Source organism: Python bivittatus, unplaced genomic scaffold (genome assembly GCF_059951505.1).
Source record: "Python bivittatus isolate LINGU-HERP-01145 unplaced genomic scaffold, Pbiv_v1 ctg000690_np1212, whole genome shotgun sequence".
Taxonomy (NCBI): Eukaryota; Metazoa; Chordata; class Lepidosauria; order Squamata; family Pythonidae; genus Python; species Python bivittatus.
Genome location: NW_028277096.1, coordinates 17955594 through 17968021, shown reverse-complemented (window position 1 = coordinate 17968021; position 12428 = coordinate 17955594). Strand labels below are relative to the sequence as shown.

The window sequence follows — 12428 nt, the reverse complement described above, 5'->3', positions numbered from 1 at the left end:
CTGCTTAGCTTCCCCAGATTGCTTTGTAAAAAAGTTGAGACTCCTGGGGATGCTGAATCAGTGAATGAATTCCATCCATGTGGCAGTCTTTTAAGCATCCACAGACATATAATCCTGCTCTTACCTTATGGCATATTTTTGTTACACACTTAAATTGAGAATGTAACTGGCCCACAGCCATCTGTTGAGCTCTGTGACCTGGATTTCTGCAGTTCAAATCCAGTTTACTTACATACTATGATGCACCATGGTGAATTGCAAGAGTTCCCCTTCATTTTTCACATCAGCTATAAACCTTAATTCCCCTATAGTTAATGTTTTTTTCACCTATTGCTGATGCCTACGATGAGTTTGAGCATTTTACTCCCTGTTTTATATAGAATTCCATATGCATAGTCCAGTAGTTTTTAGGAAGCTGGTAGTAATTGATGAGGTAGAGCTGACCTACAGAATACTAAACTCTTCAAAGGGTAGAGCATAACTTCAACTTAAAAAGGAGAAAAATGCAGGCAGTGAAAGAGAGCCTAGGTTCCTGCAGGCGACTGGCAGTGATCATTCCTCAAGACAGGTCTAAATCCAGACACATGTGAGAGATGTCCTTTTATGTGATGCAGGATAAGCATCTGTGTATTTTCTGAAAATGCGAGGCAGAGGTAATCACTGAAAGATTCATAGCGGAGGGTGCCTGAAGAGAGCAGAAGGGTAGTTGGAAAGGACAGAAAGCAGAGGTGGATTCTGAATCTCTTGTGTGGAAGGCTCAACAATCTACCTGCTGAATTGATACCACACCTTTCCTCCTGGAGCTCAGGGCAGCCCATGTAGCACTCTCTCCTCCCACCACCACCACCACCACCCTGTGGGGTATATTAGACTGAGAGATAGAGCTGATACAAAGTCACCCAGTGAGCTAACATGGTTGTGGGTGACTTGAACATGGTCCTAGTCCAGCAACTTGATTGCTGCACAACACAGCCATACAGTAAGATGCCACAGTTGGGTTACCTTGAAAGTAGAACTGAATGGTTGAGGCAGAGACCCCAGTTGCAGCATGAAGCTGCTCAAGACCCAGGCAGTAAATCTGACTGCTGTTCTTGCTCTGGCTTCCTGGCACACAAGGCAGATGTTTGGTACCTTGAAGCTTGTATACATTACTACTATTTGCCCCTTGCTTTCAGATGAAAGATCAAATCCAGAAGTTCCTTTGGCACACCTCCCCCCCCCCATGTATTGTGAAACGAATTTGTGGGTCAGTTTTTTGAGTTATTAAATAGAGTAGCATTGTGTACATTCAGTATCCTAAGGAGCATGGTGGTCAGGATGAGGACATTAATTTTCCCTGTGTAGTAGACGGTAGATAGTGAAAAATACAACTGCTCTGGCATCTTGAGATCAAAAAAATAAAGCCTTGATTTGGAACAATCATTGTTCTGTACCTTGGAGGGGCACCGTTGGTCAGACTTGAAAGAACTGTGCTAGATGGACTGGTCTTATCATACATTCAGGCTCATAGCATATTTAACAAGGTCAGTTACAAACTTAGTTGCATGTACACTTGGTAAGCTCGGTTAATGTTTACTTTGAATAGTTCTGTGTGTATATGTGTGTGTTGTGAACCCAGGCTGTTTGGCTAGCTGCTTGTTCATTATTATGCAAACTCAAAAAATGGGTTAATTCAGTAACCAGATTTAGTTGGTTGTGTGAACACAGCCTTTAAGTAATGCTAGACATAAATGCCTGATGCTTGTTCCAGAACTTTAGAGCTGGACCTCTTAATCGTGCACATGCTCAAATACAATCTGTGTGATTTTATGGGAAAGGGAAAACTGTATCATTGAATGGCTTAATTGCAACACCTTTCCTCCACCTCCCAATTTTGATTGCAGAAAGTCAACAGACTCTGAGGCCAACTTCAGTCAAGCAAGGTAGGGTCAGATACATTTATATAGCTTGTATTATAAGGCTAGACTTCCAGCTCTCTTAATCTCCCCGTTTGAAGTATCTTGGGGTACACGGTTGCAGTTTCCAGACTGAACATGATAATTGCTCAGCACAAAGAGAAGCACCCTGTCGTTCTCTTGCATTGGCAGTAGCACCACCTGCACTGTGCAGTCTTCTCTTGGTCTTCCCACTTATGTCCCACTTTCTTAGATGCATTGGAGTCATAGCCCAAGCCTCTCATGAAACCATGTCATTGTCGCCTGGTAAATATGATCTGATGAAATGGACACAAATGGCTTTATGGCCGAGTTTTGTTTAGGCTGAGATTCCCAGTGGCTGCTGGTTTTCCTAATACCAGTAGTTAGTCTGTTCTTTTTCCAACTCCATGGGAACATTAGTATTTTATTGATAGCCAGCAGGTGGTGCTGATACATAAAAGTATCTGTCTTTACTATATAGTATTCCAGTTCTCTCTAGCTCAAGTAGTCCCAGAGTGCTCTTGGTGTTACAGTATAAGCCACATTCTTTCAGTTTCCAGAGGGAACCCATTTTTAATCAAGATGAAAGCTATCTGACTGGTGGGGTTTGATGCACTCATCTCATTGACTGGGGTTTTACAATAACTAAGCAACTACACTGATTGAATGATTCCACAAGTTGTGGTTAAATTTATTTTAAAATGAAATAAGCAGGTAATAGTGAAAACTAGCTTTGTGTATTGGTCCCTAATAATGACTTTTTAAAACCTTCACAGAATGTCAGTACAACTTTGAGAAGGCTATAGAGTACGTACCATTCGGTATGTACACTCTCTCTACTTATAATATTCCTCTTGAGAGGACTTTCTGCTAATACTGTGCTGTTTTAATGAACAAATCCCCCTCTTTTTATTACTAAAAATTGCCAGGGAATGTCTTGAACACAGATGAATTGCATGACTAAAGATATTACAGGCTATAGAATTAGTGTTTAATAATTGCATTTCAGAGTATTCTGCCTGAGAGTATTTATTATTGTATAATGAAAGAAAATGTTAAAGCACAGAATATATTCATTGCTATTTTTTTTTTAAATGTTAGGTTTGCCAGTTTACCAGGATACATGAGACACAGGCTTGTTAACTTGTCTGCAAGCCCTTAATTGCTGATAGCCATCCTGTATTGTGATTTGAATGTTTTTGCTATTGTGGCATAAACTGTCAGCAAAACGGGCTAGAGCTGGAGAGGGCTAAATGTTCAGTGGGAAAGGGGTTTGTAGATAGGAGAAGGGCTGGCTGGCTTTGCAAAAGCTTGCATCAAAATTTATTCTAAGGACTGTCCTGTTGGTGCTTCAGAATCTTCTCTACTCTGTCTTTTAGTAAAGCAACAACTTTGGTGTCATCTCTTCTCTTGTTTTCTAGAAGCTGCCAACTTGTGCCAAACGTCCACTGCTGCCCCTACGCCTGTGACTCTCTCTACTCCCTTCAATATAACCTCCTCCGTGGCATCTGGGACAATCACCAATCCAGTCACCGTGGCTGCTGCAATGAATATGAGAAGCCCAGCCAATGTCTCAAGCGCAGTTAACATCTCCAGCCCAATGAGCTTAGGCCACCCTGTTACCATAACAAGTCCTTTGTCCATGACTTCTCCGTTAACCCTCACCACACCTGTCAATTTACCAACTCCAGTCACTGCTCCAGTGAACATCGCACATCCTGTCACTATCACCTCACCAATGAATCTCCCAACACCAATGACATTAGCTGGTCCTTTAAATATAGCCATGAGACCTGTGGAAAGCATGCCTTTCCTTCCCCAGGCATTGCCAACCTCTCCCCCCTGGTAAAAAATCTAGAGCAAAAACTTCATGCAGTATTAAAAAGAGGAATAGAAAGCAAGTCCTTATCAGCAGTTAACCTTTCTTTTTTAAGTTCATAGTAATGAAACCAGGCTAATTCATTTGATGCAAAAAATCATGCTCCAGTTTAAGGGAAAAAAAAACATAATCAAATCCCTGTACAGTTGGCTGGCTGTTGACCTGTTTCTGGGTCATTTTCTTTCCTTTAAACTGGCAATGATGTTTGAAGAAGATCAGATGAGAACTGAGCCCAGTTGCTAAACATTTTTAAAAAATCATCATTACTGGTAACTGAGGAAATCGCAAATGAAAAAAAAAAACAGTTTTTAATCTAAACACTAGAAGGCTCTAAATATGGAGACTTCCACAACTACAGGGTGGAGGTGAATCACTAACTGGCCAGCTCTGTGTCTCTCTGATTCAGAAAGTATTGTAGTGTTTGTTTTTTTAAATAAATACATTTCATGGTCCTATTTTTTTTAAAAAATGCATTTGAGTAATTATGCATTTTACCTTTTGGGAATATGATGATTTCAGGCCGAATTCCCTATGGGAAAAGTGATACCAACTCTGATATGCAAAGCATATGGTAACTTTATCATTCTAACTTCTAAATAACAATAGGGATTGTGACCTGATATTTTGGAAATGTAAATAGTAAGTGACATATTACCCTAAGGGAATATAACATAATAGTCAGCATATTAAAAAGAACTGTTTCATGTTTGGCAAGGGACAGCTGTGGCTGGTAGAAGAGGATTTGAAATCTACGTGAGTGCAGTCTCTAGTCGAAATCCAGCTGGGACTCTTTCTGGAGAGCAAACCGTGAGCTTTGAAACATGGAAAATGGCTTTAAGCTTGAAGACTGTGGAGGTGCTGGGGTAGAACATGCGTCTGCTCTCACTCTCTCAAGCAGAACCTGCTGATGTTGTGACAAGAGAGCAGGTGTTGTTCACTAAAAGTTTTTTGTCTTATATTATAAAATGGTATACAGTTTTTATTCTAACCACTAACTAGTTAGGATGCCCCTTCAGGACAAGCCAAGAGAGTGCATCTTATTATTTTGTGTTTCATTTTTTTACCTTTTTGTTCCCTCTTTAATCAAGTGTTGTGCAGATTTCTTCAACTTTGTAAATATTTGCAGAAGAAGCGACAACCATCATTTGTACTTTTAGTTAATTGTGTTAACAAATAGTTATTGATTTGTGGAGGTTTTCCGTTAACTGACTTATCCAGCGAAGGGAAATCCTCCCCCCCGAACAATCCCATTAAAATACACAAAAATACATCCTTTATTTTATCTGTACATAAAGTAGGATGGAAAATCTAGGGAAGCAATTTTTTAGGCTATCATGTCACAGTCACTTTTTAATCTTTGTTTTTAAAGACGTACCCTATAGCCAAGACAGTATAAGAAATAATTGGAAGGGAAAAACTCAGAGGCTTTTGCTCAGAGCAAGGATGCCAATCCAATAGCAATCAATACTTTCATTTTTTTTAAACAGGATGCTGGCAAGCCTGAGAGGGTGGAAGTCTACTGTTTTTGTGTTTATACCCATCGTGTCAGTGTAAAAGCGACATATTTCGTATTTCTGAGGCAAATGTCTGGGGTTAGACTGATGTCCAGATTATGTGAAAATGGTTCTAGGGGCTTGGATTACATAGTAAAAATGGGGGAAAAAAATAATAGAATTTAGTGTAAAATAATTTTATAAATGAACTTTTGTACCTTAGGACATCAAATTGTACAACTTTTGTATATATAAAAGCTTAGGAACTTCCTGTGTAGCAAAAAGAACACATTCCTACACTTTTAATGTATATGTTTGTTATAATGTCATGTAAACATATGCCCCATGTTTGTGCCTTTTAATTAGTTTGTCTCAATAAACAGAAATGTAGAGACCTTGTAGTTGAGCTGAGTGCATTACCCTGCAGTCTTTAAATGTGTGTCCTGTTTCTCGATTGACTCAGAGCATCCTGCATTTGAAATCTGTTCCTGAAGTACATCTTAAGGATATGTTTTGTGGGTGGAGGGCATAATTATTGTGTTAAATATGGATGGCTTCCTGTACCATCCCAGTCCGTAGAGAAAATGGATGCAAAGGACTTGGAGCTACAGTTTGGTTGTAAGTATGTACATTTATGCAGTAACTGATGTGTTCAAGATACCTTGAGCTTGAAGTATATCTTACTGGTGGTGAGAATACACTGCAGTACTTCATTTCAGGTCAAGTTCCAATAATCTATGGAACTTTTTATGTGATCACCACGCATTGCTTTTTAGCATTTTATATTTTGGGTTGCTTTCTCAACATTTATTATTGTACATTAAGGGTTGTGTCTTTTTTTGACTACAGCTTACTTCCACCGATAAATAGTTCACTAAATCTTGACACTCTCTGCTTCAAAGCCAGTTTGAAATAATGATAAAGCTGGTCAGCACCAAGCAAATAGTGAAATGCCTGAACTTTTCTTAATTGCCTGAACTGTACTAAAGATCACCTCATCTTTTAAATACAGTGAATGAAAACCCAAACTGAAAAAGGCAAGGTTTGAAACTCAACAAGTTGGATAAGATGAGGATACAGATGCAAAAGGGAAATGACTGATTAGTGAATTAGCGGAAAGAATTCAGAGTAATTGAAGTGGATCATAAGCTAAAAATAATTTGTATGAGTGGTCCTTAAAAACTGAAGGAAGTATCACAGTGGCATTTGTCAGTAAAGAGTCATCCTACTGTTGAGAAATAACCACTATTTTGGTTCAAAACCTCAGAATAACAGGGTTCTAGTTTTTTTTTTTTTTAATCCTTAAATTTTAATCTCTGAAGTTGTAATAGTTAATACTTGGTCTTTCTGTCCACAGTTAACAGAGCAAACCTCTGCTTGCTGGTGCTGAAGAAACAGATTATCCAGGGAGCCTTATATTCCCTCAAAAGATTATCTGAGCAATACTTTCTTACTTGAGAGGGGCTTTTCTTTTGATTGCCTGCCATGCATACCCATTCTCCCATTAATTAGGGCAGAGTTTCTCAACCTCATGCTGGCTAGGGAATTCTGGGAGTTGTAGTCCACACTTCTTAAAGTTCAGCTGCCCTGCCAAATTCATTCAGATGGTATGCCAGTTCCATGATGGCCAGAGTGCTGGATGGCGGAGAATCCTCTAAGGCATTCCCAGTCACCAATGGTGTTAAACAGTGCTGTGTGCTTGCACCACACTGTTCAACATGATGCTTAATGCCATGGTGAACGATGCCTTTCAGGGCAGTGATGCTGGAATCAGCCTCAAGTACAGAGTGGATGGGAAGCTCTTCAACCTGAGGAGATTTCAAGCTATTACCAAAGTGAAGGAAACCGTTCTGAGAGACGACTTCTTTGCCAGTGACTCTGCCCTGAATGCTGGCTCAGCCAGAGATGCAAATCAGTATGGACAAATTCTCTACAGCTCGTGACAACTTTGGATTCACCATCAACATTCAAAAGACTGAGGTTATGCACCAGCCTCTTCCTCAAGCATCGTACACAGGACCCAAAATCACAAGTCAAAAGGCAGAAACTACAGGTAGTGGACCAGTTCAATTACCTTGGCAGCACCCTTTCCTGAGTAGTGATTATTGATACAGAATGCAAAGGCAAGTTCTGCTTTTGGTAGACTGCACTCCACTTTGTGAGAACATCGAGGAATTAGTGCAGCAACAAAATTGTACCGTGGTACACCCTATCCTTCTGTATGCCTGTGAAACGTGGACTGTGTATCGAAGGCATGCAAGACAGCTTAACCATTTCCACATGACTTGTCTTTGCAGAATATTAGGCATCAGATGGCTAGGTAAAGTACCAGAAACTCAAGTTCTCTGTAGAGCAAGTTTAATATCAATCCACACACTGCTAATTAGACCACAGACCCAGTGGGCAGGTCATGTCATCCATATACCGGATAAGCACAGACCCCAGCAGTTCCTTTTTGGGGAACTCTGCTGAAAAACACTTGCATGGAGGGCAGAAGAAATGTTTCAGAGATACGTTAAAGGCCTCCCTGAAGTCACTTGACATAGACACGACCACCTGGGAAACGGCACAAAAGTGCTCTACCTGTTGTGGCCTTATCCACAAAAGGGCTGTCAAGCTTATGAAGTAAGGCACACTGCGGAAACAAAAGTGTGAGCTGTGCAAATCTAGAGCCATCAGTGCAACAACTGCAGTGTCTACACGTTTGCCCAACATCTGCCAGAACATTCCATGCCTGAATTGGCCCGACCAGTCACCTTTGGACACACCACACTTAGTTTTAACGTGACTAATAGTTCTGAGGTCTTCATCGACAATGGACAAACAACAAAAGTCCACACATCTTAAAGTTGTTGAGGTTGGGAAATACTGAATTAGAGATTTCAGTGTTTGCCAGATGAAGATTTTTCTTTGGTGCTTTCTCCAACTGTTGGGGTTTTACCCCTAGAAGGTTACCCAATTCTCATTTGAGTGTCCGTGGCATATCCATTCCTATTGAAGCTTTTATTATAGCTGTCTGTGAATTTTTCAGGATTGCAACTGGGAAGCAATAAATGTAATTCCCCTCATGACTTCATTGTTCACTATTTCATTAGGCAAAGGTAACAGTAAACTTCCCAAAACTGATCAATGAGAACTACATGCTCACTGGATGACATGGATTTTCATCCATGTAATGGATGAAAAGGGATGTGCTATTCTGTAAGATGGCATGGCTGATGCACATTGTGAATGGGAATGCTTCACATCACAGCTTCACTGCAAGTCCTATAGGTAAATAAGACTCTTCCCTGTGTAAATTCTAGGCCCTTGTGTAAGAAACTCCTGGAAGATTGGGCTTTTTAACTGCTACTGCACAGAACAAATTGCTACCTGGAGTGTGTATCAGTCATCCTTGAATAGTACACTCCAAATATGTTGGACTACAATTCCCATTGCTGACCAGCCAGCATGATCAGATTAAGCATGATAGGAACAATAGTCTCCAACAAATCTGTACAGCGTTAGATTGCGGGAAGTGGGATACCCCTACCCTGGCTTTATTTACAGATTGAACTGTCCAGAGTTAGAACCCTAGTTATTGAATTAACCCACTTTTTGGGTTCACACCTACAAATGGCTTGTACAATAAGCTAAGCAATCCCCTTCCTCATTGACTGGGTTGACACCAGTCAAGTTTAGAGGTTCTGCGAATGCATCCACTGCCCTGGTTAAGCAAGTTAGTTATATGGCTTCCAGTTATACCTGGGAGTAAACAAGTCAAGCATCTGCTCTGGACATCCAACAGACTTTATGTGGCACGTGTGTTAAGAAACTAGAAGGAACTAAATATTTTTGTCTTCAAAATGGCTCAAACTGTGAAGGTAAGTCATTGAAAAGAGCAGATCTCCATGGGCATTGCTTTCCCTCTTATGCTAAAGATGGTGCAGGGGCTCCAGAGTGGGAATCTGCCTGTCTGTCATGATGATCTTGAGGAACCAAATGGCAGGTCTGAGGTGTAGTGAATCTGCTTGATACAGATGAACAGGCCAGTCCTGGAGAGCCAGGCCCTAACTTCAGGATTAGAACCCAGAACTTTCTGCTTGCCAAGAGTGTGCCATCCCATTGAGAGAATTATCATCAGTACGTCTTCAAGGTACAAAACGAATTTAATCTTTTTTCTGCAGTCTTACTATATGTGTAAGAGTATTGGGATAAATGGATCTTTGGTGCAAGCTAATGATATATTTATATCCTACTGATTGCCTTACATTCCAGAGGGTGTTTTGCAGCAAATGGTGCAATCATGCTGATTCTTTTTAACCCCCCTGCAGATGCCTCTGAACAAAATCATGGGTTTATTCAACCCAATTTCCTGGGTTCTTGCAACACAACAAAGCATGCATTAACCTCGCTAGCTGAGTTCACACAGAAAGGTACCCTACTGGTTTGGTCTTGGCCTATAAGGCCATAAATAAAAATCAAATAAAATGCTATGCTATGCTACAATGAGTTGGCTGATTTGAGGTCAGTGTATGAACACAGAGATAAGTGCCATTAATGAAGCACGTGATAAAAACATTCTTGCCCTGAGCCACTGTTTAATGCTCGTAGGACGTGGTTGTGTGTGTTTACACAACCTATTATAGGTTGACGTGTTGTATAAATTCAGCTAGTTAATTAGTAAACGTTTCAAGCAATCATGGCTTGGTATTTTATACAAGCTGTTGTGTGGTAAGGAACTTGGGTCTCTTTTGAACTTTGGGAATTGCTATCTGAATCACCCAAGGAATCCACCCACCAATTCCTCAGTAGCAGTGAGGTTATACTGACTCATCCATTAGAAAAAAAGTGGGACGTGGATCCTTTGGCTGCAAACATGCACATTCCCCAAAGTGTGTGATCTTCCATGTAACAAAAGTATCAATGAACAGAAATTTGCTTTTCTAAAAAATCTAGGAACTCTTAAGATTTTTCCAAGTTCAACAATGAAGAATGTCCAAAGTATTTTAACTTTTTTTTTCTTCTAATCCCATTTATGGCTTGGTATGCAAGTTCAGTATTACCTATCTGTGAAACCACCTCTTCCTGCTAAAAAAACAGCAAGTTACACAGATCAGTGAGGCCTTTTTGATGATTGCATTACCCCAACTTCTCCTATCTACATATGAAAGCAAGCCTTCATTTGTACGGTTTCCAGGCAATAGAAAACCTTCCCTAAAAGAGATATGACCCTTTCTCCCCAGTTTGTCAGAAAATGGCATAACCCCATCTCTTTCACCCCTTTTGTTAGCTGAATTGATTTTTGAGTTGAGTTGTATCAATGTTAAGGTTGCTCCTCACTTTAATTGTACTGTTCTTCCATTTGTATTTTTAATTGCTGTAAGCTGCTTTGAGGACAGAAAGGATGGATATAGATCAGTGTTTCTCAACCTTGGCAGCTTGAAGATGTGTGGACTTCAACTCCCAGAATTCCCCAGCCAGCTATGCTGGGAGTTGAAGTCCACACATCTTCAAGCTGCCAAGGTTGAGAAACACTGATATAGATGGTAATACTGATGGTAATACTAGGGACACTTGTGGCCAGGCACTCAAGGTTTTCTGACCTACCTAGGATTTGTTTCAGAACAGACATGCAAGACTTGTTCTGTCTTCATGATTATGCTACAGAAATGGAAGGCTAACATTGTTAAGGGACAAGATGCCTGCAGGCCAACTGGACAAGCCTGTGGGTTTCTTGCAGATCATTGCTCATGTCTGCTGTGATTTAGATTCTAGTTGGGCAGAGCCAAGTGAGGTGATCTTTTGCATTTCAACCTGGGATTCTGCTGAGTTTGTGGGACCCAAGGAAGTGGTGAGTCTTTGATAGTATGAGACCTACCACCCGCGGGCTAGATCCATACTGCTCCTGGCCACTTTGAGGGGCCAGGTGGGGTTGGGTGGTTGGATTCAGGAAGTGGTAAGGGAGGGAGCATGTGATGTCTCCTGCCTTGAAGGTGGTAGTGCACCTGCTCCTAAAGTTGGTGTCCTTGTGGCCCCAACAATAAAGCAATGTCATCTCATGGGATCCAGAAGGCGTGCCTTAGCTGTTGCAGTGTCTGACCTGTGAACAGCATCCCCCCCCACGTTGATACATATGACCCCACCCTGTTTATATTTAGGATAGGGTTAGGGTTAGGATCTGGCTCTTCCTACAGGCTTTGGGCCAGGACGATGCAAGGACTCATTCAATCTCCATTTTACAGGTTGTCTTGCCCCAGTGCAGCTGCTTTTATTATGGTGGCATTTGATTTTTCTATTATATGCCTTAGCCCTCCATCAGCTGCCCAAAATCACAGCTTAGACATTAAAGTAAGAAATAATAAATGCACGGCAGTGATTCCCAGCCCATTTTGGGGCGTGGGGGAAGGGAACAGCAGCACAATGACATGGGCCGTGTCTCCAAAAGATTTCACACATCTAAAAAGGGACCTCTGTTCCTGCTCATCCCTGCAAAACGAAAACAGAAAAGAAAAACCTTGAAAAGTTTTTAAAAGGGGGGTGGGTGGGTTCGTGGGTGGTTTAGGGCAACCCAGTCACTCAGCCCAATTTACCTGAAAGAAATCTGAGGTTAAATGGAGCGATGTCCCACTTTGCGCTCCGGAGGAAACATCAGCACCTCAGTGGGCCAAATCATCTTTTTGAATAAAGGCAGCTCTTCCCAGAACCTTCACCAATCCGGAAGATGGAGTTTCGGATTTGGCCTTCAGATTGTCTGTCGCCTGACCCAGGATGTTAGAGGTCTTCAGGCAGAAGCTGGATCGTCATCTGTCAGCGATCCCTCTAGGGCAGTGTTTCTCAACCTTGGCCACTTTCAGAGGTGTGGACTTCAACTCCCTGAATTCCCCAGCCAGCAAGGCTGGCTGGGGAATTCTGGGAGTTGAAGTCCACACCTCTGAAAGTGACCAAGGTTGAGAAACACTGCAGCAGTGGGTCCTGCCTGGGGAAAGAGGTGGGACTAGATGACCTCGATGGCACTTCCAACCCATTGCGGCTGAGCCGACCGAGCCCAGCCCGAGAGCTGTGCCCTCTCCGCCAGCCCCACACGCCCCTTCCCTGCCCGTAGCCTCCGCAGCTTCCCACCCGCCTTCCCTTCCTCCTCAATCCGTGTCACTGGCGGCC

At 41.7% G+C, this 12428-nt stretch overlaps 1 protein-coding gene across 5 annotated transcripts in view; it reads left to right on the top strand.

Moving 5' to 3' along the window:
* Positions 1-5689, top strand: part of VEZF1 (vascular endothelial zinc finger 1) — a 29450-nt gene extending 23761 nt beyond the window's left edge. For 2 of the 5 annotated variants that reach the window (XM_088152574.1, XM_088152575.1), the window contains exons 7-9: positions 1884-1922; positions 2693-2737; positions 3338-5689. In XM_088152574.1, the coding sequence (XP_088008700.1) occupies positions 1884-1922; positions 2693-2737; positions 3338-3765 (512 nt within the window). In that variant the 3' untranslated portion in view covers positions 3766-5689. The remainder of the gene's footprint in view (positions 1-1883; positions 1923-2692; positions 2738-3337) is intronic. The other 3 variants (XM_088152577.1, XM_088152578.1, XM_088152576.1) reach the window with 2 other exon arrangements.
* Positions 5690-12428: the final 6739 nt, after the last annotated feature.